General features: G+C 36.4%; 1 protein-coding gene across 4 annotated transcripts in view; it reads left to right on the top strand.

The window, feature by feature from the left end:
• The window catches only part of LOC124363065 (histone acetyltransferase KAT6A), an 84,955-nt gene that overhangs the window by 45,446 nt on the left and 12,134 nt on the right, over window positions 1-27,375 (top strand). For 3 of the 4 annotated variants that reach the window (XM_046818146.1, XM_046818147.1, XM_046818148.1), the window contains 13 exons: window positions 5,702-5,908; window positions 8,683-8,909; window positions 10,208-11,940; window positions 16,185-16,282; window positions 18,150-18,304; window positions 18,837-18,978; window positions 20,434-20,565; window positions 21,061-21,184; window positions 21,395-21,559; window positions 22,102-22,316; window positions 23,289-23,509; window positions 24,130-24,307; window positions 24,624-24,753. In XM_046818146.1, the coding sequence (XP_046674102.1) occupies window positions 5,702-5,908; window positions 8,683-8,909; window positions 10,208-11,940; window positions 16,185-16,282; window positions 18,150-18,304; window positions 18,837-18,978; window positions 20,434-20,565; window positions 21,061-21,184; window positions 21,395-21,559; window positions 22,102-22,316; window positions 23,289-23,509; window positions 24,130-24,307; window positions 24,624-24,753 (3,727 nt within the window). The remainder of the gene's footprint in view (window positions 1-5,701; window positions 5,909-8,682; window positions 8,910-10,207; window positions 11,941-16,184; window positions 16,283-18,149; window positions 18,305-18,836; window positions 18,979-20,433; window positions 20,566-21,060; window positions 21,185-21,394; window positions 21,560-22,101; window positions 22,317-23,288; window positions 23,510-24,129; window positions 24,308-24,623; window positions 24,754-27,375) is intronic. The other variant, XM_046818149.1, reaches the window with a different exon arrangement.

Here is a 27,375-nt window from a genome sequence, read left to right as displayed (position 1 = left end):
TCTGAAATGACAAGGGAATTACTACCGTTTTAAATCTTATCTTTTCGCTGTAACAGTTCTAGACATATGCAAGTGATGATTTGTAAAACAGCTTTAGTGTGTAACTAAAAACTCGGTTTTAATTTTCCATTGGTGAATATTTTAGGAAACGGTACGCTTAGCTTGAAAGTATAATTTGAAGGCAGCTTGTAGATATGCCTGTTGTATTTAAGAAAAATGTTACAGTAAAATTAATTTTTATATTAAAGGAAAATACAAATGGAATACAGTATTTTATTGCAAAGTAAATAAATAAATAACTAAGCTCGAAGACTGCTCAGTTATACTTGCTTGTTGCGTCAACACTTCCTGAAAATGCCATTTTATTGAAATTGTCTTTGCCAGATAATGTGTTAATTAATAATCTGATGAGGATTGATTTTGTGACGAAATACACATAAGCTAACGTTGATTAGATAGATATTAAACCCCACACAGCAACGGACAACCGTGTATACCAACAGTTTTTACTCTTTGCGGTTACAAGATAAATCTGTTCTAGAATAGGCACTAAAGATTTACCCTTTTTGCAATGAAAATTCTACCTTTGTTAGGCAAAATAGACAGTACTACAGATGTACAGTAGTACATCAGGAAGAATTAAGACATTGTATGGAAGTTGTGGTTTTTACGGTTAAAAAATGTTGGATTAGTTTCTCTCTTGGGAGCGTAGTGAATCTGTCTTGAGTTATACCACATGTGAACATTGTTATACCTCGTGCAGTTTTACCACATGTGAACATTGTTATACCTCGTGCAGTTTTTACCACGTGTGAACATTGTTATACCTCGTGCAGTTTTACCACATGTGAACATTGTTATACCTCGTGCAGTTTTACCACATGTGAACATTGTTATACCTCGTGCAGTTTTACCACATGTGAACATTGTTATACCTCGTGCAGTTTTACCACATGTGAACATTGTTATACCTCGTGCAGTTTTACCACATGTGAACATTGTTATACCTCGTGCAGTTTTACCACGTGTGAACATTGTTATACCTCGTGCAGTTTTACCACATGTGAACATTGTTATACCTCGTGCAGTTTTACGTCTTTATTATTACGGTTTATGTGAGATATCTCATTCTAAAGACCTGCCTCAATTATATTTTTGGAAAGTGGATATTTTTGAAAAATGCATGAGGTTTAAACTATATAAACGCCACTCGGCGAAGGAAGGAAAAAGTTGACCTTTTCAGCAATTCCTTTTCAGTCCCGTGATTGCTGAATACTTGTACACGTCCTGAATCACAACACAACTTGTGTCTGAGAATGTGTTCTCCGTAATTGTATCCGGTGAGGCAGCGAGCCAGAGGTACTCGTGAACTAGTTTCTACCATTAGCCGATACTAGTGTGGCCTTGCTATAACTCTCGTCTAGAGACAAGACTGTTATAATCTGAACATTTGTACACGAATCACAACACAACTTGTGTCTGACAATGTGTGTCTCCGTAATTGTATCCGGTGAGGCAGCGAGCCAGAGGTACTCGTGAACTAGTTTCTACCATTAGCCGATACTAGTGTGGCCTTGCTATAACTCTCGTCTAGAGACAAGACTGTTATAATCTGAACATTTGCACACGACCAGAATCTCAACACAGCTTGTGTCTGACAATGTGTTCTCCGTAATTGTATCCGGTGAGGCAGTGAGCCAGAGGTACTCGTGAACTAGTTTCTACCATTAGCCGATACTAGTGTGGCCTTGCTATAACTCTCGTCTAGAGACAAGACTGTTATAATCTGAACATTTGCACACGACCAGAATCTCAACACAGCTTGTGTCTGACAATGTGTTCTCCGTAATTGTATCCGGTGAGGCAGTGAGCCAGAGGTACTCGTGAACTAGTTTCTACCATTAGCCGATACTAGTGTGGCCTTGCTATAACTCTCGTCTAGAGACAAGACTGTTATAATCTGAACATTTGCACACGACCAGAATCTCAACACAGCTTGTGTCTGACAATGTGTTCTCCGTAATTGTATCCGGTGAGGCTGCGAGCCATTGGTACTCGTGAACTAGTTTCTACCATTAGCCGATACTAGTGTGGCCTTGCTATAACTCTCGTCTAGAGACAAGACTGTTATAATCTGAACATTTGCACACGACCAGAATCTCAACACAGCTTGTGTCTGACAATGTGTTCTCCGTAATTGTATCCGGTGAGGCAGCGAGCCAGAGGTACTCGTGAACTAGTTTCTACCATTAGCCGATACTAGTGTGACCTTGCTATAACTCTCGTCTAGAGACAAGACTGTTATAATCTGAACATTTGCACACGACCTGAATCTCAACACAGCTTGTGTCTGGCAATGTGTTCTCCGTAATTGTATCCGGTGAGGCAGCGAGCCAGAGGTACTCGTGAACTAGTTTCTACCATTAGCCGATCGATACTAGCGCGGCCTTGATATAACTCTCGTCTAGAGTCAAGACTGTTATAATCTGTACATTTGTACACGTCCTGAATCACAACACAGCTTGTGTCTGACAATGTGTTCTCCGTAATTGTATCCGGTAAAGCAGCGAGCCAGAGGTACTCGTGAACTAGTTTCTACCATTAGCCGATCGATACTAGTGTGGCCTTGCTATAACTCTCGTCTAGAGACAAGACTGTTATAATCTGAACATTTGTACACGACCTGAATCACATCACTTGTGGTTCGGCAGGAGGCCTCTTATGGTGGTCACTAAAAACTCCTCATATCTTATTCAAATAAAAATTCATAAAATAAAGATTTCTGACACTTCGTAATCCTGTAAATTGGCCGAAGCATCAAAATAAAACGATGCATCACCCTCGTATATTACCGGGATTAAGATTTTCCTCTTCTAATAATCACGACTTGGAGAACTGAGACGTTGTCAATGTGCCAATATTTGTGCTGTTTTCACGACCTTACTGTTTTGAATGAAACCATAAGTTTACCACAACTTTATGGTGGTTTGATATACAAGCATATTTTAAATTTTAATTTCGTCCGAAAGGGCCTGGCGTAGAACACATCCGGGTATCCCAAACTATAAATGGTGAAACCTAACGCGGAAGCTGTGTCTAGAGAGATAGTGATTTTAACATTTAGAGGGTTTGTGAATAGTTTATTATTTTGCTGAAGGCACAAACTTATTTTTGCAGTATAATATGGACTGCTGGAGCTAAAGCGGTTGTTATAGGCTTACAGGTAATTTGAAACGGATATTCGCTGTAAAAAATTATCAGTTCATAAATCTAACATAAGATAACACCCTGTAACGATGAATCGTTAGATCATGCTAATTATGCTTCAGAGGTAACCCAAATGTTCTGTCTATAGTATGTGCAAATTGCTCTTAGTCGGTAATAGGTTAAAAGGTTCGATGCAAATACATGAGGTGCGTGAGACGGTAGCGGCGTGCCGAGTAGTGTGGTGTGCCCGGTGTGTGTGAGGGGGGGGGTGCTGTGGTTAAGTGGGGCTAATGTTTGGAAAGGAGTTGATGCCCCGGGAAAAGCCATAACAAGGAGGGAGGAAGTGTGTCATTGACTCCCACTCCTGAGCTTCCCCTATCGCGCCGGTGCCACCCCTCGCCGCGCTATTGACTGACAGCGCATACGTCACGCGTCGCACGTCGCTCGCCGCACGTGAACGCGGCTTGCGTAACTCGGACAACTCACTCCCAGTAGTGTTTTTAGAAAATTAAATAGCATACACCAGTATTAGAGTCTTTACAGATGCGAATCTGTTATTGTTATGAGTTAGAAACGGTTAATTGTAAAAAATGTTTATACATCAGAGACCGAACTCGAACTGAACCTAGTTTTGTTCCTAAATTTTCTGATAAAAAAAGTATATGCCTACATTTTCTATTCGCATTTTAAAATTTGCCGCCCTATTCAATTGGCTTTTTTCTGTTTGGTAAATCCTGGGAGTCATCTGCATCTGTCACCTTATTGCGCTGCGATTTAACAAAAAATTATGAGATCAGTTCACACCTGAAGTTTTATTTATTATTTCACTTACTGTATAAATAATTTTTTTTTTGCGCTCTTGTTATTGAAATTGTCTTAAAATTTTCAGAAAACGTGATGTTCCTTTGGTATTTGAGATATAAGTATTTTTGATCAGGATTTGTGTTTATCCAACTAAATCGGGATACTGCAATCTTGTCACCAGACAATTCTCAATACTATAGTGTAGGTTTAGGTGGATCAAAGCACCACATTATCCATAGATATTTTTGATCACAATGTAAACAAAAATGATGGCTAGAGTATTTGTTTATTCAGAATTAATAATAATACATAGACTAAAAGGAAACCAATCTTTGTATTATGAACTAGCAACACAGTATTTAATTTTAACCCTTATTTGTATGGACAGTAAATAATAATGGTATCATTTATGTTTTCTTTTTTATCAGACTTGACACATCTGTGAAATTAGGATTTGCATTTACTGAATACATAAGAACAATAAAAACTAAAGAATGTAGCATTTGATTAAATATTGCTGAATTAACATACTGTCTTTATTTTAAACTTTGTAAATTAAAACTGAATATCACTTTAGAAAGAATCTTTTCAAAAAATGTAATTTAGAGTTTCTTTGGTACTGCACATGCTATGTAAAAAGCACATTTACAAAAGTGGTAGAACATAATGTAATACATTTTTGTAATGATATGAGGTAAAACTGGTGAGTGAATCACAGCTGATAACTGTAGTGCAGGAATTCACACAAATAGTAAGCCCCAGTTAAACATAAAAATGTTCAATTAGTTTATTACATGTGTAGATTAAACTTTCTTTTTTGATATATATGTACAAAGATACAGATTTCGGTGCTGCCATTACAATGCAACATCCATGCCAGTTTAAGAGTTATACATGACCTGTTTGCAATCATTAAAATAAGTAAATTTAAAACTTCATCTTGAAGTTCTGATTTCAAAGATATATATTAAAATCATTGGAATAGATAAATGGAACACCCGTTAAATCAGAGGTAGTTGGTAAATGTAATCTTGGCATATAATGTTTATTCATGTGTGTATAGTGTTTCAAAAATCACGTAATGAAAAATAAAATAAAATTTAAAAACATATAAATGATATCAATTATCAAATTGATATCAATTGTTGTAAAAAATACAATTTTTTATATCGTAAACTCAAATGTTACCGAAACTATGAAAGCTTCTTGATATGTATTCTCATACTTAGAATGAAATTAATACCTTCAACATGAATCTACTTATATCAGATGTTTTGTCACTTCCAAATAAAATATTTTACACCATCATTTGTTTAACGAAATTCACAATTTTGAACATGAGGAATAAGCGAAAACGGTGACTCAGGATTTGCTGGTGAAGTAGGAATGCACGTTTCCTAGTAATTTATACTTTTTATGTTAATCAATACAGTTTGTTTTGTAGGGATGTAGTTGTTCGATAATGCTTCATACCGTAGTTAAAATGTTTATTGACTTCAAGCGGGATCATCTCAAAATTGTCCAAGCATCATTGTGATGTAATCGTATAGTTTTTTCAAACTATGTTGACTGGTCACATTACATGATATAAAAAAAACTATGTATAATTTATAAAGATGTATTTTTAAAAATGTACCGAGTTCTGCCAAACTGATTTGATTTTTTTTACAATATAACCTTGTTGTTGCAGAAGACAGCGTTGCCAATCTGCAGCGAGTGCCTGGGCACGGCGGCCAAGAATCGGGAGGGGCAGGAGGAGGCATTGAGCTGCTGTGGCGGCTGTGGAGCAGGGGTGCACCTGACCTGTGTTCCACAGCTGGAAGGGCTGCTAGGGCCTGCAGGCTGGTACTGTGAGGACTGCCGGCTCTGTGCGGGTTGTGGCAAGGCCCAGGAGCAGGTATGGACAGTGGACACAGTTCTACCGTTACTGTTTTGAACGTAGTTGATTAGTTCATAATTATTTTGTTTTTATAGGGGCCTGATTAAGAGGTGTTGCTATGGGCATTTCGGCTGAATGCCAAAGTACGTAGTATGCGTTGCCTACAAGAAGACGTTTCACAAATTCTCAATTTTCTTGGAAACAAAACATTTGAGAATCTGGACAAAAATGTTAGCATTCATATCCTCTATCAGTCCTAAAAAAAATGCACACGTTTATCTGAATCACCTGGTATAGCAAGAGGATAGGTACATAAGAGAATAATCTGCTTGTAGCACTGATACCAAGCATTCATTAATGAAACTGAATATAATGACCAATTTCAATCCTTAGAGTGGTTGGTAGGGAGGGTATATGTGTATGATTTTGGAAAATGAAATTACCTCCCTGTGAACTTCTAGGCAGAGTTAGGACTGAAGAGCGTAAGTGGAGGGAGACATTCACTTCATCTTGATTGGATTACAAAGGTCCCATTGAAATTGTAACAGCACTTATACATTTTGCACTCATTTGTCACCTTTATGACAATTTTGTTGGTGGTAAAATAATTATATAAAAGTTTATGTTGCTTGATGGCTACGTTTCCTTCCATGCTGCCTTCAGCAAGTTTGGAGTAGATGTTCTTTTTAACTTTTATCATGCCTGTTTGATACATGGCAGGTTACAAGGATTGTGTAATTCATCATTCCTAGTCATTACAGACAGTGCTATCCTGGTCCAAGTGTGTTGAGAAACTTGAGCTACGTGTACATATGAGGTGTGTTCAAAAAGTAGGTACCGTTTCATTCTATTGCCGCCGTAGTGCTGTAACCGGTGTTCCGCGCTTGTGCACTAGTCGCCCTAATTCGCTGGCTATCGACTCACGTAATTTTAGTTATTCTACGTTGTGTTTTCAGTTTTCTTTGAATGTTTAAAATGTTTATTACAATTAGTGATCCCACCGATTGTGAGATTCGTTCTGTAATAAGATTTTTGAATGCAAGGAATGTGAAACCGGCTGAAATTTATTGTAAACATCGAGATGCTTACGGGGAAGACATGATGAGTGAAGGAATGGTGAGAAAGTCGGTTAGAATGTTCAATCGCAGTCGAGCAAATTTTCACGATGAGAATCGGAGTGGTCGGTTTTCTCTCATCACCGATAATCTGGTAAGGTCAGTTGACGAAAAAATCCAAGATAACAGATGTTTCATTATGACAACGTCTATCTGATGACTTCTAACAAATTTCATGCACTCTTTTGTACGAAATTGTTATGGCCCAGTTAGGTTACACAAGCTGTGTTCCTGATGGGTTCCAAACATGCCCACTGACGTGCACAAAACGAAGAGACTTGGAAGTGCTTTGACTTTTCTTACACAGTACAGTGATGATGGTGAGTATTTTTTAAACAAAATTATGACAGGTGATGAAACTTGGGTTCGTCATGTCACACCGGAATCTAAACAGCAGTCAATGGAGTGGCGACACACGCAATCCCCGAAGAAACATATATTCAAGCCGACAATGTCTGCACAGAAGTTGTGTGCACTATATTTTGGGATGGGAGAGGTGTTTTGCTGATTAATTTTCTCCCAAGAGGTGAATCCAATAATGTGGCAAGGTATTGCAAAACCTTAAGAAAACTAAGGCGAGCAATTCAAAATAAACAGAGAGGAATGCTCAATAACAGAATTGTGTTGCTCCATGACAATGCTTGGTCCCATACTGCTGCTGGTGACATTCAAACATTAGTTAAGTTAAACAATTTCGTTGGGAGCAGTTCGATCACCCGTCCTACAGCTCGGACTTGGCACCGTCTGACTACCACTTGTTCCTGCACATGAAGCGCGAGCTACCGCTTTGAAACCAACGATGAAGTGTAAACTGCCATGGAGTCGTGGCTACATTCATTGGCGGGAACCTTATACGAAGAGTGTCTACATTGATCAACCGGTGTGACAAGTGTTTGAAAATCAGTGGAAATATGTCAAAAAATAGAGGTTTGGGCTTTCATTTAAAAATAAAATTATGTTGAAAAAAAATTGTTTGACTTTTTATTTTTGTTTTTTAAACAGTACTTACTTTCTGAACACGCCTCGTACATAGATAAAGTATTGAACAGAAACATTTTTTGATTGGATAACATTGAATGTTTGTGCTGTGTACACATGACAAAAAATGAAGATTTTGACTGAATTTTGGAAAGAATTTAAAGAAAAGTGTGGATTAGAACATTTCACAGTTTTTGACAGTGGTTTTGAGCTTAGGGAGAACCCACGTATGGCTGCCTCAGCTGTATCAATGAACTCTGCTTCTCTTGGTATTCAGGGTTAGCGTTATGTTCTCCTCATGTGAGATTGACTCAATTACATCTCAACAAGAAAACGCACCACTAGAGCAAAGTGATGTTTTGATGTTCAGTATTGAGCGAGCCTGTCTCAGATAACATGTGATTCAGAATTGTCTTTGAACTCATGTTGCCGCTCTTGCAAACACTCCACACATTCACGTCAAGGTCTTTCACTGGTTTGTAATTTACATCATACCGTGTACGACAGAATTAAACCCAGATTTATCTGCTAAAAATATTGTATAAGTTTGTATTGTAAAAGATTTTTCTAACAATAAAAATAACAGGATTTCGGACACTTGCTATCATTATAGGTTATAAAAGGTATAACACTTTTTATACTTGGTTGTACTTCTTACTGGTGTTTCGACTCAGGGAGTTGATTAAGATTATTGTGCAGGCTTGCCTGGTACCGTGTTCAACCTGCGAGAGGGTCTACCACATGGGTTGTCTGCTGCCTACACCGGAGCGGAAGTCTAAGGTACCATGGCGCTGCACGTATTGCCTGGAGCCTCATGACAAGCCTCCACCGCCACCACCTCCTGCTGTGGAGCCGTCACCCTCTGCCGCCTCGATACTCAGCCCACACAAAAACCCCCGCCGCAGCAAGGAGCTACGAAACCAGAGGTTTGTACATTTCTTGTTAGAATGTACTTGTACAATAAACTTAACCCATTTTGTGATACAGCATCACTGTTATGTGAGGATCTAGTTATATAAACGATACTGTTTGGTAAAATAATCTTTTTGTTTCAAAAGCTTCAATGAATTGATTTTTGCACTTTAGATGATGTCCATGAACTATTTTCAACTCAAGTATGAGCAAAAAAAGCAAGTCTTCCCATTCAGGTTGTTTGTTATGTTCCGTTACTAATTTTAAATTTTGTTTTGTCACTTAGTTTGTACGTTTTGTGTTGTATTTTATTGAAGTAAACATTAATTAAGGTAGTTTCATTGTGTGGGGAAATCAGCCTTTAGTGTGGTATATGGAGCTTGTACAATTTCTTATTAATTGGCGTATTTGAGTCACTTTACTTTATTTGCTCGTATTCCCAGTGGGTTATTATTCATCGTTAATGAAAGATGATGGTAGCTAAAAGCTAAATGTGGTTATTATATTTAGTTTTCAGTAAAACTCATATTATATAACTTGTGACTCTTTCAAAAATAACAAAATTAACGATTTTATCCATTTTAAAGTAAATGTGACGTTAGGGAACAAATTGTTAAAAGGTCACTTGTAGGATAACCAAATGCATAAAATATTTCATCATAATAACATGACAAAACTGATTCTCAACAACTGCAACTGTCATTGCATGTTTACAAAAAGGAAAGGTAATGCTTAACTTTAGCACACAATCTTTCCTAATATTGCTGATGTTTAGTTTATATTTAGTACTTTATGCAATACAACATTGAGCACATGTTCATTAGGGGAAAATAATTGATTACAAAAATGAAATGGTTCTCTTTGGGCAAAAATCTAAAGAGTTTTCAAAAACTAGTAGGGAGATTTGAATTTAAAACAGCTTTTGAACAGGTTATTACGAGTTCTAAATAAATTTGGTGACAGTCATTTGGAGGGTGTATTTTCTATAACGTGGAAACACCACGTTAGCAAAGCCTATCACTCGAGGGACTGAAAAATTCGTTTCTGTTCTGTTCAAAATTGAGTTTGGTGATGAGTCATGTCACTATATGGGATTTGGCTGAGAATTATTGAACTGTTACATGACATGTACTCCGTTGTCCATGTATAATACTGATGCAAATTTTGCAGTTTGAAAATTGTATCATGCTTACGTAATGACACAGTGTTAAACTCTAGACAATTCTGTGGTATAAAACGCACATTAAAGGATACGCTGTTTTCAAAATAGTTTTATTGTTTTTTTTTGTTTACTATGTGTTTTTGGTTACAGGCTAGCGGCTCGAGGGCTGACGGGACGTAAGGGCAAGCGAGTCAGCGTGGGAGTCGCAGAGAGCAGCTCTGAGGATGGTAATGAGTCCCCTCCCCCTCCACGGCTCCGTCCCCTCCCCAGCCCATCCTCTCCCTCCCTCCCCAGTCCGGCCAGTGGCCTCCGAGAGGAGACCAGCGATCGTATCTCCAAAGAGAAACAAAAGTTCTTCCGTACGAGCGCATTCTATGCGATGCGCCAGGGTGGTGTGTCTCGGGGAGTGCGCAAGAGTAGTAGCAGCAGCAGCGTCAGTTCCAGCAGTGACAGTGAGCCCTCACTTCCTTCTCCTCGCTCCTCTCTCCCCACATCCTCTCAAGTTTCAGAAAAGGACAATAGGTTAGGACTTAGGTTGTTAAACAATAGTGAGCATAAAACGTTTAAAAAGTGTGATATTAATGTTAGTGAATCGAGTAAGATAGTGAAGGACAATAAGGAAGTGAGACCTACCATGAAGAGTTATGATGGGGAATCTCGCAAATCGGTGCCTCTGAGGTCAGCGACCAACCATGATCGGTGTAAGACATCGCGACTCACCCCTGAGCCGACTCAATCCAGTAAAAGTGATGTGACAAAAAGCCAAAGTGTGACAGCAGTGCAGGTCACTCAAGTATTTTCTAACCTGTACAAATCTTCTCCTCTGGATTCAATCCCATTCCCTGCCACCTGTAAAATCCCCACACCCCGCACTGTGAGCCCCACCAAGACTCATGCAGGAGGGCGACCCCCACTCAAGCCCGGGGGCAACATGTCGTCCCTAATCAGCAGCTTGTCTAACAGCTATCTGAGCAAGTCTAGCAGTGTAACTCTGGGTCGCACCGAAAAGACTAACCAAAGCGTAATTTCTGAAGAGAAGGAGAAGCCCTGGGGATTTGCAGCGGCTGCTGCTCAGAAGAAGACTGAAATTTTTGGTTTGGATAAAAGTGGAACTTCACCGACTCTGAGTAGTTTCATCGATACCAAGAAAACTGTACCTGTTCCTCCAATCAAACCTACTCTAAATTCATCCTTGGTTTCGAGCTTGAGCTCTCCTCTAGTGTCCACCTTACACAAACCCTTGAGATCCACAATGAGTACACCCTTGGGATCTTCTCTGAGCACTCCGATGGGAAGTTTATTGAACTCCCCGTCAGTGTCCTCGTTGAACAAGACTGTTCCGAGGCCTGGCTTCGGACAGTTGAAGGGTCTGTTTGACGGGCTCAGTCACCTGTTCACAACTCCTGCTCACAGTAGATTCCGGACCGGTGCAAACACTCCGAACTACAATCCAGGGAGGCGGAAACCCCGTAAAGAGTTACCAAAGAGAAAACATAAGACTGTCTTGAACGAGATTAGATCGATGAAAAAAGTGCCTAAAGCGGGGTCACCTCCGTCCTCAGAAGAAGTGACTAAACCTCCCCCTGCCCACCATCCTGTGACCGTGCCCAATAACACACCCCCGACCATTGAGAATTATCTGAGTCCATCGTTTCTCGTCAAAACTGCCGTCAACGCTAAAAAACACGAGTCAGAGAAGCGGCGTATATTCAAGGAGGAAGGTCCAAACATAGTTTCTGACTCGATGATGAGATTGCATGAGAAACAAGCACAAAAGAGAGAACTGATCGCAGCCGCCACTCTGGCCCACCACCCCCAAAACCACCACCCTGTGCCTCCAATACCACCTCAGACGGTGCGGGTGCGTCCGGCCGATCGCTCGGGTAAGATACTACCCGCCCCTCCCTCCCCTTCCTGCTTGCCTAACCCTGCACCTGGTTGTGGTGGTGTGGTATCTCACATTAGCTTCTCTCGTTTTCTTTTCTTTAGACTTTGTTTTTATTTTATTTTTCACATTAAAAGACCACATTAAACCACTGTGTACAGAACTTTAATTATTCAAATAATTGGTATCATTTAATTAAAGAAGTAGTGAATTGTAAGGGAATCCGGGGAGTTTTAAACTTGATTGTTTTAAAATTTGTTATAAAAAATAAGTTTGGCGGAGTTAAAGCTTTTCAATAAAATGTGCTCTGTGGGCATCGGGTGGACACTAACCTGGTCGGACCTCTCCCTTCACCCTTGCTTGCCATTATTTTGCTTTGTGTAAATATTATTTAGGAATGCTAGTAATTTCCTCATCCACACTACAGCTCATTGTTATGTATGCTAATTAATGTCTTGCTAATGGTAGATAGATGATCATATTGTAAAGAAACATATATGTAAGGTTGTACAGTGTTTCTTTAAAATAATACAAGCATAACAATACTAAATATGTCTAATAGTTTTGGTGTTGTTTTTTGAAAGTTAAGATATCTCACAGTAACTATTATTCTGCTTACGCGCTTCGGATAATCTGGAACTTTGGATAACCGCCTTCCAGATAATCGCGTCCCTAGTGTATCAGGATTTCATTGTACTTGAAATAAAGCTGCTCAATAGGTTTCAGCACTCACCATTCGTTATAAAACGAAGAGAATATTGGAAAATAACTGCTATGTTTAGTGGCTAGTGGTGCTGGTCTTACTCGTATATCTTAGCCAGTACAGCTGGACATATGAGCTGAGACAACATTTCGTCAAAAATTAATCCGCGCTTACGACAAAATGGCAGTGGCCATACAAGCTCCAAGGGCAAATTATAAATACTGCCTTTGAGAACATAGGGTTAAAATAATTAGACATTGATACCAGAATAAAGTAAAAAATCTGAGGAATCAGAATTGCTCAAGTTTTAATGTACAAGAACAGAGTGATTCACAAATCTGACACATTCTATCCATAATACTAAATGGCTGTAATTTGAAGCGGGAGCAAACACCTTACAAGTGTGTCTGACATTATTAGTCAAGGATATATCAGTAATGTTGAAATTTGTTTAAATTCATACATATATGGAATTTAATAAAGTTCAAAGTGTCCCCAACTGTGAGAGAATTCCTGTACATTCTTGTCGAATTGCTCATTTAGGTTTAAGCCATTATCATCAAAATGAATTTTAATACGTAAAAAATTTAAGTTCTTAGCTAAAATTATGGGGACAGTATAGAGGGGTATTTTTCAAGTAGAAAAGAATTAAAATCTACTTTTATAACCAACCAAAAATTTAAAATCTGAATTCAGATTTTTTAACCTTAGGTCTTAAATATACAAAAATTATACAAATATACAAATATAAACAAATGTGTATTGTTTACAAAATAAAATCTGTCGCCTTAAAATCTTTATTTTTGTCTGACAGAGTTTTGGCTTTTTGACATCCTGATATAAAAAATAGAATAAAATAGATAAAAAGTAGATTTTTGTATAATTTTAACATTACGTTTAATAATAAATTACAGGTATTCATAGTTGAAAACAGTTTCATTTCATTGGATGTTTGTTGCATTCTCATGTGGGTGGTATATGTTGTTCATGGCTAGGCTGATCATTGTTTTTTGGTGTTGTTTTTAAGTGGGGTGAATTGCAAGGAAAGTATTTCCTGCTCGTATTTGGTGGTTTACCCATGAATTAATCAAATTAAAAACTGGTAGATTCGAATTACATTCAAAACTATTTTTTTTTTATTTTAGCCACTTGAGGACATGTTTTCAATGTTTTTAGTAAACAATAGGTTTCCATTCTTATCAAACAAAAAGGAATTATTTAATAATTAAATCTTGAAGAGCAAATAGTATTATGCTGTTTCTGGCTACATCTGCTCCCAAATTTTAATTAATTTGGAAAAAATGTAAGCTAAACTGTAACATAAAGTAGAATAATACAAAAATGGTTTTGTATTATAAACCTCGTACTTGGCAAAAAGTTCAGTGCCTAAATAAGATAATACAAGATGCAGTGTTAGTTAAAATTTGTATTACTGCCTTTTTAATCAATCCAATTAATTGTATTGCGAGACAGCAAATCTGTGTTGTTTCGATAACATAAGCTGTTATATAAATTACCCACCTATTGGAAAAGAAAATAATTTTAATTAATGGAGTCAAGATTGGTGTTTAAATAAATTGTTTAGTGGAGATTCACCACGTAATGATCTCAAAATTTATTTCTGGAGAGAAATGTGATAAGTATTTTAGTTTCATGTCAAATTACAACTATAGATTCACTAAGAATTGTATTAGTCCTAAATTATCAGTCTACAGTAGTACTTGTAGTATCAGTCATATCTGGAGTATTTTACAGCTTAGAATTCATGTATACAGTATTTTGTATTGAGAAAATGGATTAATTTTTATCCTTCAATTTGTGAATGGTACATGATTTAAAACTTTTCCTGAAATTTGGATTATATTTGTGGTTGCGCAGCCGCCGACAGTGATCCTACTTGACTACAAGATAATTGGTCTGAATAACACAATTATTTTTATCTCTATTCTTGTCAATTTTCAATTTGAATTTTTTTTGCACTCATCGAAAGAGTTGAAATAAAGAACAACTGTGTAGGAAACTCATGTAATCACAATAATTTAATAACTGTTCTAATATTTCACCATATATCACCAATATGTCCAATATATATCACCTGAAACTTCCAGGTTGAAAATAATATATCTATTCATAATTAAATAAAATGAGAACTAATAATTTGACTTAAGCTGTTTTTGCAACGTTTGTTATCTGTTACTGCATGTACCATATTGTATAGAGGGGATGGTGTGTATAAATATTCCTATTTGACTTGTTGCACATTTAAAGGTTTGGCAACCATGTACAAGCTGACAAAAAGTCAATTGTTTGTGCTCATTATTGTTAAATGCTTGCAAATACAAAACTAAGCCTTAAAAATAATTCTAAATAAGCTTTTAGTGTAATTTATATACATACTTTAGTGTGTTTAAACTTGATTAGATGAATTGTGAAAAGGTTGGGAGAGATACTCAACTCAAAATTTGTAAATGGCAACTTATTTTTATGATGCTTCATTATTAAAAGGGGAACAAAAAATGAAGAATTGTGGAACAATTTGTCATTTGATTGATAGCAAAAGTTCACGTCAACACAGTAAAAGTATAAGTTCAGTTTAAACATTATAATTTTGGCAAATTATGAGAGAAAAATTTTTACTAGCTCTTTTGTGCCGCAAACACAGGACAAAAGCGTATTCAGTATTTTTATCGTCCAACGAAGGAGTCAATATATTCGCTATTGGGGTTAAAAATTCATAATGGATATTCATTTTGTATTTTATCTTAAACTCTATCTACAGCATGGGAAATTCTTTATTTTAATGTCTCTCCATGTTTGATCATTTCCCACATTAAGTTAAGTTTTATTAAGTATAATAATGTTGTTTATGTTTTCAATTACAATATTAACTTTTTGTTGTTGTATATGTAGAGAATTTGTAAAATTTTGTCTAGATTTTATTTTTAAAATACCAGGTGAAAATGTAATTCTACTGCCAAATTTTTAATTCTTTGTCATCAGCTAATATTCAAAGTCCAATGTTTATGTATATTTCTTATAATGAACATAATAATTATTTTTCACAGATAACATTTTAAAATCTGTTGAGTTCTCAAATGTTGTTTTCTACAATTTGTTTTTTGTCATCTCACTTTTTATTCAGTATCACTGACTATAATCCTGAAATAAATGTGTTAAATATTTAAGTGATACTTCACTTAAATTTCTCTAAGTTGTCTAATTTTTTAAATCCCCAAAGTATTAACAAAGTGTTATAAGTGTTAAAGTGTGTTTTTCATTTTGCACATTTGTGAAAGCTGGTTATCTTATATATTTATTTTAATCTAATAAAGCTATAGTGTTAGATTTGTTGTACAAAGTATATTTCACTTTTTAAATTTGTTGGCATTTTCACAATACTAGGTGGCGTAGAAGTTTTTGCACTCAATCAATTTTTGAGCTGTATTAGTCCAGATATGACAGATTTTGTTGTAATTGTAAACAAGTAAACAATAACATAGATGAATCTCACTAATGTTGTTTTGATGGTCGTGTTGCAGTGTTCCAACGTATCAACAGCATGCAAGACTTGCCAGAATTTGTCACACAACAGGATGTGGAATTGTTCAAGCAGGCCATCCAGCAGCGGATCACTCCCGTACGTAACCTTCAGCATGCAGAGTATAGTAGGAATTGTTTAACCTTGGGTCAGTTAGGTGAATTGCTTGCAAGATCAGGATGAGATAAGAGCAGTCGCCCATTGTTGTCATTGCTTGTCACAAACAATAACATTGCCTGTATTCACCAGATGTGACTCAACTTGCCAGGCAAGTGGTGACATAATATCTTTGGCGGGCAAGGATCAGTACAACCAGAGTTTGCCTCTAGAGTGTTGCTCTCTCTCCTCCCTTGCGGAAACTGGTAGTGGAGTACGTTCAAAGTTCTGTGACCAAAAGTGGTGTTTTTGCACAAGGACAGCCAGATGACATAGTAATTTCTTGTGACTGGTAAACGTCACAGTCATGGAGAAATGAAGTCCTTAATCCTCTCCTGTACAAGAGGCCCAAATCGACTTGCTAGCCAAACGCTGCCTCCTGAATAAGTGGTCTGAAATGGCCTGCTATTCATAACTGAACAAAACGTTAGTTCCTTGACAAGTTCTGCACTCTAGATGTGGTATTGGGAACTATTTTGACCAGTTGGTAGTTGCAGAATATTTTGCTGTTCTTTTTTAGCTAATTAGACAGCTTCGAAACAAGCAGGTGTTATAATTACGCTGTTTTAAAAATATTATATTTGTCCTTGTTTTTTTGCAACGTAAGCTTGAAAAGTTACTTTACTAATGGAGTCGAATAAACGAAAAATATTTTATTTATCAACTTAATATAATAAATACCTTTAAAAACGCATTGTGGTACTTTAGGCTGTGGTAGTTTTGAAGGCACGTTTCTAAGCTTCAAAGCAGTACTAATAACATAATTTTAGCTTAAAAGACTACTTTTAAGTGGTGTGAAGTTAACCACTACGTTTTTTGCTTGAACAGCTAGATAAACAGGTTTCACTACGGGCCCGTTGACACCACTCAATGCGTACGAAAGAGGGTTAATATAGTAGGAAGATAGGTTTGGTCTCAGTGTTAATTCAGTTGCAATTTTAAGGATGTATCAGCCGTTCGTCTTATTTTGCTGTAAGCACTGTTTGAATTGAAGTGAAACCTGTCATTGAATATTTAGGTTTTGTTCTTGATGAAGTAAATTGACCATCACATCTGGCCAAGATTGTTATGATGAGGAAATGGTCCTTAACCCCTTTAACTTTGAGGACAAGCACATTTTGAAATAATGTTCAAAAGCCAAGGAAACCATATAAGATGGCAATGCTCAGAGCTAGCTCATTTATGAGAAAATGGATGCTATGTGATGCTATATGGCCAGGCTAAATATGTTAAGTTTTTATACTCTGTTTTCTGGAAGCACTAAAATTTGTTACAGCATTTTGACAATAAATAACGATTTTATATCACGTAAGAAATAATTTGTACAAACACATTTTTCAAAGTATTTTTTTTCAGCGGCATATAAATGAACCAAAAAAACACATGCATATAGAGAACATATTTTAACACACCTAAAATACACATACACAAAAATATGTATGCATTGTTAAGATACCAGATGTATTTGTTCCGTTAATATAGTGTTGATATACCTGGCAGTTTCACGGTTTGAATCAGACTGGTAAAATTTTGGGTAATGTTCATTCTGTCTCAAATAAAAAATGTGTGTTTGTTATTTTTGTATATTTATAGTTATAAAAAACTTACAGTTTACAATTTGATAACCTTGAGAGATTTAAAATAAATTCGTCCTTGTGTATTTATTTTATAAATATCTTCAGTTTTACTGTAGTGTTGAGAATAGCAGATCAAATATTTCCCCCAACTGTTTGTGGTGTGTTTTAAAATCTAAATTAAAGTGTTTTATATCTTTGTGACATGTTACTAGATATGATTGTTATGGTTGCAGGCTGACAGAGCCAGTGAGTCCACTCCTGTAGAGCCTGTGGCCACCACCTCCACGCCCGGGGGTACGCTCCAGCCGAGGTGTCCGGCTGCCATCGAGTTTGGCTCCTTCGAGGTCCAGACTTGGTACTCCTCACCTTTCCCCCAGGAGTATGCCAGGTAAATCCTGCTCCACATCTGTACAGAAAGTTAGAATTAGTTTAGAAAACTGTATAAAAACCTGATGTGTGTGTTCTTTAGTGGAATAGTTAGTGTTGGGTCAGAAATATTTGTGATTTGAGGTTTGGGTTGTGATTTGATAACCAAAACAATAATGCAGTTTTAAGACAAACATCAAATCAAATTTATTTCAGAGTTTACAAGCAAACATAGTACTCTTTATATACACAAAATTAGTCCCACATGGGCCACAGAGGCTTGTGCGTGGTGACGAGTCGTTTTCAGCGATATTATAATAATTTACATATTAATAATCATAAACAATTTTGTATATTATTAAAACAATTACTATATCTCAAATCTAAAATAAAAATAGGTAACTGTAATTTGTTGGCCACAAACCTCATAAATTATGCCACAATACTGAATAATCTAATTATTTTGATATAAAATCATAAAAAAAACAAAATAAGCTATAGAATAAATCATTGAATTGAACAAAATTAATTACTAATGTTAATTGACGTTGCAGATTACCAAAGCTTTTCCTCTGTGAGTTCTGCCTCAAGTACACAAAAAGTAAGGCAGTGCTGGAGAGACACCAAGAGAAATGTACGTGGAGACATCCACCTGCCACAGAGATATATAGACGCGATGATATATCTGTGTTTGAGGTAAGTTTAACGCATGTTTAATAACTGACATTGAATTTGTAGTATACATGTAAAATATTATTTTTTTGTATTTATTTATTATACTTAAGTGCTTAGTTAAAACAACATGATTCAGTTAGCTATACACCTATATCTCATATTAGTAATAACAATGTTGTACAAATATTGGAGTTTCTTTAATTTTTGTAGGTTTATTAGGTAAGATGTATTTGTTATTGTACAGGGCAGGCGTGAAAACTTTCTGTTTTGAAAATGAAATAAAACACACTACCCACTTCATTTTACTTTATTATTTTCAGCCTACCACACAACACTGGACATTTGAATTTATAACTGTTTAACACAATGCCTTCAAAATTTCATCCTCTATTATCAGTATACCTTTTTAGTCGATTTTGGAAGTTTTGAATCATCCTATCAAACATATTGATTAGGAAACATATTGATTAGGATATTGTCAATTTCGGCTCATATGTTGTTTGTGAAGAATTTAACGTAGAAAACAAGATGACAGCCTAAAGACATTGCATGTTTAAGCGCAACCAGGTTGGGTGACTGCAAAATGTATAAACAAACTCTTCCGCATTTTTAGGTGTTGTAACTGTTTTCAATGATCCTTTTCATTTTTTGGAGATACTACCCATTTCTGTGAAGGTATCCACGTACATTAAAACACATTTCTGATCAGGAACACGACCTTGTGGAGGAATATCTAAGAGACAGCGAAAGGCACGAAAGTGCATTGCAATCACTGACTGACCGTTAGAGAAATACACATCCACAGTAAAAGTGTGCTGCTGCTCGATCAAAGTATGTTTGCACTCCCCATGAACTTCGCTGTAACGTGTTCAAAAGAGGAAGTTTCCACAGACCACCCTGTATTTGTTTTATAAAAATGTTAGCGGTGTCCTATAATTTCAGTATGAGATGTAATAATTCATAACATACAACACAACATACAATACAAATGATTCACTTGACAGACATTGAAATAGGTAGGAGGAAATGGGTGAGAACGGTCAACTTGGCAAAAGAAAGGGCCAGATAAGGAAGAACAAAAATTATTTTCCTTTACAACATGCTGAGCATTTTTTAAGTCCCTTATGCTACTGTACTGTTTTATGGTTGTATTTGTACACACTCCAAGTAGTGTACAGTACTACACTACACGGGCTTTATAACCTGTTAAATAGGTTTTCACCATAGTTTTGACATCAATATGGAATGCTGGATGTCAAAATATTAGGTAATTGTGATTGTATTATACGTTATTAATGTTCAAAACTGAAATAATCAAGCAAGTGATTTTGGGGCACTCTAAGATTAATGATCAACAACACAAATATGTTGTGTTATTAACTCTTTGATAATAGTTTTAAGGATTTCCAATTTGATTACGTTATTCTAGGGGTTGCCTTTTAATACACAGGTAAAAAATAATTTTTCTTTCAACAGGTGGATGGAAATGTGAATAAAATTTACTGTCAAAACCTCTGCCTCCTGGCCAAGTTGTTCCTAGACCACAAGACTCTCTATTACGACGTCGAGCCTTTTCTATTCTACGTTTTAACGAAAAATGATCACAAAGTAAGTAGTTTATTCTTTGTAATTAAGTGCATGTTAATTAATTATTGTGTTATTTACAAAAGCCAATATTTACTGTCATGCATTTTCAAATTGCAGTTTAAACTTATGTCAAGTAAATTTATTTAAAAATTCTATTTAGTTTAGATCTTTTACAAAATTATTGTCCTACTAAGTTCTATTAAGTCGTCAAGTTGTATATAATATCTTGTGACTTGAAGTTTACATTGTAGCAAAACAAATTTTCAAGAGTTTTATGCTTTGTTTGCAAATATTTGTATATTCAAATCCATATTTATTTATATTTAATTCCATGTCAAAACAAATTTTACTCCTTACTTATTGTTATATAATACATTGAAGTTCATGTTAACACACCCAATACTTCATACTGTAAGTAGTAATCTGGATGTTTCTAGTGATTCTTTCCAGACAACTTAAGATTGTTGTGTTTACTTTTAGAACAGATGAGTGTAAATACATACCGTTGTGTTGCAGGGTTGTCACTTGGTGGGGTATTTCTCCAAGGAGAAGCACTGTGCCCAGAAATACAATGTATCCTGTATCATGACGTTACCCCAGTACCAACGCCAGGGCTACGGCAGGTTCCTCATACACTTCAGTGAGTTTGAGTTCATTCTTAAACGTGAATAACATTACAGTTATGTTTCTGAACATGTAGAATTTATGAACTAGCACTAATTTCTGAATGAATGACATTCCATAGAAGTGGTTGAGCTTAATTAATAGGATATTTTGTTGAATAGATCATTTTAACAGTCAGAATTGACTTGATGAAGGGCATTGAGTAGTCACACTTGATGTGCTACAGGTTACCTACTGTCGCGGAAGGAAGGCCAGCCTGGGACACCTGAGAAGCCACTCTCTGACCTGGGCAGAGTCTCGTACCACGCCTACTGGAAGTCCATCATCCTGGAGTACCTCCACAAACACCGGAATGACCCATTCTCGATTGCAGCCATCAGCAAAGAGACAGGTCAGTTTTCACCGTACTTTTATTTTGTAGGGTTTGAGTTGCTTTGGATGGCTTTAAAATTGCAAATTATGACAAGTATAGAATATTAATGAATTTAGCTCCAGTTCACCTTCCTCTTAGTCAGATTACATTCTGTCACAGACCCGACTCCTGCAATATGCTCGTCTGAAGAGATCCGAAAAAAGTTGATGAAGAAGAACTCTTCACGTGTTTTCAACATCAGATACACCTAGACAACAAAATATTACTGTCTCTGTAGACCAGAGACTACATAGAGGTCTCATGTAGAAACAATGTAAAAAGTTTGTTTTGCGCTTCTTCGTTGCCTACTTTTTTTTTATCTCTTCTGATGAGCATGACTTCGGATTCCGGGAGAAGTCTGGCATGTGACAGCATTGGGATTCCAGACACTGCACTAAGAGGAAGGTGAACTGGAGCTAAACTCAACATTTACATTGAATCAATTCACATACCTTCTCACGTTATAGCTACGTTATTTGAAGTCTAGGACGGTCATAGTAATCTGTGTTTGTGATGTACAGGGTTATTCTCCCACGACATCTCGACCACGATGCAGCTGCTAGGGATGGTGAGGCAGGTCGGTGATGGCAACGTTGCCCTCGTGGTGGACTGGGATGTTGTAGACACTCACGCGCAGCGGGTGGCAAACAGCAAGACCAGAATAGAGATAGACCCAGAGTGCCTTCGCTGGACCCCTCTCATCTCTCACATCTCCAATCCTTTCAAGATCACGGAGGTACATATTTTTGTGTATCTGCTGTATATTCTAATGGATGGTTTTTATTCTACTACGATACAACCTAAAACATTTTGCTCACCCCAGAAACTTTCTCGTAATATGTTGTCTATTGTTTCCAACTCTCAGTAACCAATTTATTGTTAACATACACTGCCACATAAGATTTTGCTGTTTCCCCTGTGGTTGCTAACCTACATAAAAGTCACTTGTTAGTAACTTATTATTATTATTGCAGGAACATAAATCTATGATAGAATTAATATAAAAAAACACATTTGTTGGAAAAACCTTGTAAACCAATCTATTTCTCACTTTCATTTTTATATTACCCCTTACAACTAAATGAAGCCGCTGTACCGATCTGTAATATTTCAGCCACTGTTATAATTTCAATCCCTATAGTTTTGCACCATTTTGTAACAAAAATATTTCCATGGACGGATAAAAAAGTATCAACATGAAATAATTAATAACTCCTGGGTAATATAGTATTGATTGATCTGTTTTTCCCCCTCTGATGCTTTTGGTAAACCAGCTCTACTGGTTCCCAATAAAGAGCCAAAGCAGCTAGATACTAATGTAATTTTTGTTATTTAGCAATTAAACTGTGCCACTTCAGCTTCTATTTTTTGGACAAATTGTACAAGTCCTTTACCGATTTTAATAAAATACCTTTCCATTCACCCACCAAGAAGTTTATTTTATTCTAGGAAATTTTGATGTACACAAAAATTCTTAGGTGTAATAAAGCCACACACAATTTTCATTTTTAATTGCTCAAAGTACTATTATTACTCATTGTTGAATATATACTTAAATTAGCAATTGCATCAATGCTTAGCTTACAATACAAAATAACAAATTAGTAAATACATTAGTAATGTAGAAAACTCTGTGGTTAGGAATTTTGAAAATAAAGAATTTTCGGACATGTTGTTGAATTGAACCTGTATTTGTTCTCTGTTGCAGTCTGAGGAAGGAGGCAAAGTGGATGTAGATGTAGAAGAGAGCACAGACAAGACTGATGAAGATGTAACGATGACGGAGGTGGAGAGAAGCGGGGTCAAACGAAGAGTGGTGAAGGGAAGAGGGCGAGGCAGGGGGCGTGGCAGGAGACGAGGCGGCATCGTGCTCATGGACTCTGACACTGACCATAGTGGCAGCCCCCTGCCTCGCAAACGCAAATCTAAGTACGTCACATTTTATAAACTACCATCAAAACGTATAAAAAAAGAAAATTGAATCATTAAAAAAATCTAGTTTACTTGTTAGTTTTGATGTTAAATATGATAAATTAGTTGTGTACTAACAACAATTTGATGTCTACATTTCTGTCTCAAGTCTTAATTTGATTATGGTTCTTTTGGCTAACCAGGGATAACAGCTTACTTAAAATATTGAGTGTTTTTATTTTTTTTTAATTTCTTGACTAATTACTTGGTTTTGTCAACTAAAAACATCTATATTCAAACTTAATTTGGTATTATAATATATAAAATTAAAAATGTACACATTTTTGTTTACTCATGAGGAGAACTCTCATTGCATTAAGTCCTAAAGTTCTTTAGCACAGCCTCTGGAGTGACAGAATATTCAGGATAGATAAGTTAGGTAAAATGAAAAAAATGAAATGAAAATTCCTTTATTTAAACAGGCAAAGTTAGGGCCTCATGGCCCTTTAGGTAGTTGGAAGATAAAGAAAGTCTTAGGACTAAGTCTAGCCTTTCATATAAATAGTACACACATTTAACACTGCAAATTACAGGTAAAATTACGCTGTGGCTATCACGTTGCAATGTTCATGTTACAGACTTATCACCAATTTCTTCAAACGGCGAGAGATGACACTGGACAAGGAGGATACAGAGGAGGAGGCTAGTGAGGCCGGCCGCAAACGCAAGCGCAGATCTCTACCCCTCACCGACACGGAGACGGAGGGCAAGCGAGCCAGGACCACTCCGGGCAGCGCCTTCTCCGCTCTTACTGTGGTATGTTGTTTCACCTCAGGCAAGCATAGTTCGATAGCTTCAACTAATTATAAGAAAAATGTACATATTCCATTTGTAAAATTTGTTAATTTAGGATTGTAAATCAGTGTACATGGATATTTATTTTATACTTCAGTATATATACAGTAAAATCTTCTGTGGTTTTGTTTGGTTTTATTTTATTTTACAATGGACTTAAGTGAGTAAGTTTTCAGAATAAAATTAAAGAATTAGCTTACATTTTAAACTTAAAATTATGTAGGTGCATCTAATTAAAATATTGTTCAGTGGTAATTGAGCCTCTTCTGTTATATAGTCGAGGTCACTGGGACGAGGCAGGGGCAGAGGCAGAGGTCGGGGCATCGGCAGGGGAAGAGGCAGAGGTCTCAGCAGACACAGTATCAGCTCTCTCACACCCCGTAGAGGCGGCCGTCCACCCCGGATATGTAAGTTGACAGTTTTATCTATATATATATATATATATATATATATATATATGCATCTTAAATTTTGGTTAAACATCTGATTTTTGAAGATGGCTCCTCCATGAAATTTCCAAGAATTATGTTCCAACAAAATAACATATTGAATACAGCTGTGAATATAGAATGAAATATCCTCAGTCTGAATTGTCACTGGAGAGGCAATTTGACAACTATCATCACTTAACCATTCAGTCTGCACCACTATTTGTTCCTGAAATGTTGTTTCCAGTAGACTCTGCAGGTGTACTGTGTTCAGGTTTATTTCTAATAAAGTACGAACAAGTGTGGTATTTTCCAATATGTGGCTTAAATTCAACAGTTGAAATGTCTTTTTTACCAATGATGTTAGCAATTAGTAAAATACATGCAGGAGAGTTGTGTCAATGCGTGATAATGATAGAATGCAAATTGTGATAAAAATATTATTTTTAAATACAGTATTTTTAATCCATCTGTATTTTTATATACAGAAATTACAACAACATGTTTTTGCAATTCATAATTTGCGTACTTCTGCTAATGAGCGGCCTATTGCCATGCACTTGTCTCCCATTTGTGTACTGCTGAATGTCACCTTCCACGCGCAGTGGAAGCGTGCTGGGCCCATAACCCAGAGGTCCGTGGATCGTAACCACGCTCTGCTACCAATTGTGACGATTAGGGATGGATTTTTTTGGAAGCAACGTGTCACCGAGCAGGACTAGGCTTGTACCCGCCTGCACGATGAAGACCGTGGAGCGACCATAATGACCTAATTACACAATATTCTCCTGCCAGCTTTGATAAGAATTTTAAGTTGTAATTTAAGGACCAAACACTAAAAGTAAATCGTAAAACAATTCAATAACCGCCAAAGATAATCCACACTTACCGACACCAATTTACACATACCGACACCAATTTACACATACCGACACCAATACCACGCCGACCTACAATCATCGACCAAACCCGCCCCGACATACAAACAATTTACAATTTGTTACCACCCTATAATTATTCCGGCACCTACCCCCCCCCTTGGAGGCCAACGGTGACACGTTGCTTCCAAAAAAATCCATCCCTAATCGTCACAATCGCTTGAATATAGTGAACTAGACCTAAGCAAATTTAATCTAGAGCAAAATTTAGAAATTTCAGGAATAAAAATTGGCCAATTTATAGAAGTAGCAATAGTTTCTCTGTATAGATCACCTTGTGGGTAATATGGAATTATTTTTTGAAAACCTTTGAACAAGCTATTAAAAAAGGTTTTGCAACATACCTCTTAAGTTAGTCATTGGAGGTGACTTCAACATACCATTCATAAAACCACTGACACAGTGACAACCACCTTTGTAAACATCTTACGCTCTCTTAACTTGGTAGCTATAAAATAAGGCTCCTACAAGAAATGAATCGTGTCTCGATAACATCCATCGTAAAATTTTTTCAAGGGATTGTTATGAATTAAAAGTTTTTGAAATGACTGCATTTCCGATCATAATCCTCTTCTATTAAATCTAAAACTTGATAGATCATGTAGACCAAATGAGACCAGTCACATCCTCAAAAAAATGTATGCGTAAGCAAAATGAGACACAAATTAAATTGTTTGCAGAAAGTTTGGAGAGTGAAAAGGTGGGAAATAATTGATACCTATAAAAGAAAAAGAGATTGACATTGAAACTTTATTTAACAGTTTTCTAAAAACATATAACAATATTTGGTATCTATCATCTCCATTAGTTAAAATTGGTGTTAAAAGCAAGCAGACAAAGAAAACTTTTGTGGTACAATGAAGATTTAAAAAAGAGGTAGAGAAATAATGCTAGGTTATTTTTGATGTTTTTAAGAATCTTAAAAAAACTGGGTCTCAGCATATGGAAGCCAGCATATAACCTTTATAAATCTTCAAAAAAGAGTATAGAAAAAAGCTCAACCTAGCAAAAAGGGCTTGTTTTGAAAATCATATAGAGGGAGCTAGTAAATAAATGTAAGGCTGAGCCTGGGAGGTAATTTCCTCAGAAACACAAAACAACACAGGTGTGACACCAACAACACTTGATCCACACCTAACTAACCAGTATTTCATACAGTCGGTGGCAGACATTCAAACTAACATTGATAAACACTGACATATTGGCAACCAACCTACTGGCTAACACTTAACTAACTGTGTACCTCAATTTACTTGGTCATTAATCACCCCAACTGATGTAACTAAGGTAGCTGCTAAATTGTCAAACTCTAAAACTTCCGACTTTTTAATGGTATATCTAATTATATTGTCAAGAACACAATAAAACACATCAGTTCACCATTAGCTTTCATCTATCAATCAATGCTTATTACATGGATATTTTCCTGATCTTCTAAAATTTTCAAGGTATTGCCAGTCTACAAAAAAGGGGACAGATCTCTGCCCCAAAGCTATCGCCCAATTTCTATAGTCCCCATCTTATCAAAAGTTTTTGAATCTATAATGTATCATCAAACTTAATCACATTTTGATCCAATAATATAATCAGTAATAACCAAACATGGCTTTTCGTACCAATAAATCTACAACTTCTGCCGTTACAGAAATAGTTGTTAAAGCAC

Source organism: Homalodisca vitripennis, chromosome 5, assembly GCF_021130785.1.
Source record: "Homalodisca vitripennis isolate AUS2020 chromosome 5, UT_GWSS_2.1, whole genome shotgun sequence".
Lineage (NCBI taxonomy): Eukaryota > Metazoa > Arthropoda > Insecta > Hemiptera > Cicadellidae > Homalodisca > Homalodisca vitripennis.
Note: the sequence above shows the minus strand (reverse complement) of the source record. Positions and strands in the feature narration are given on the sequence as shown.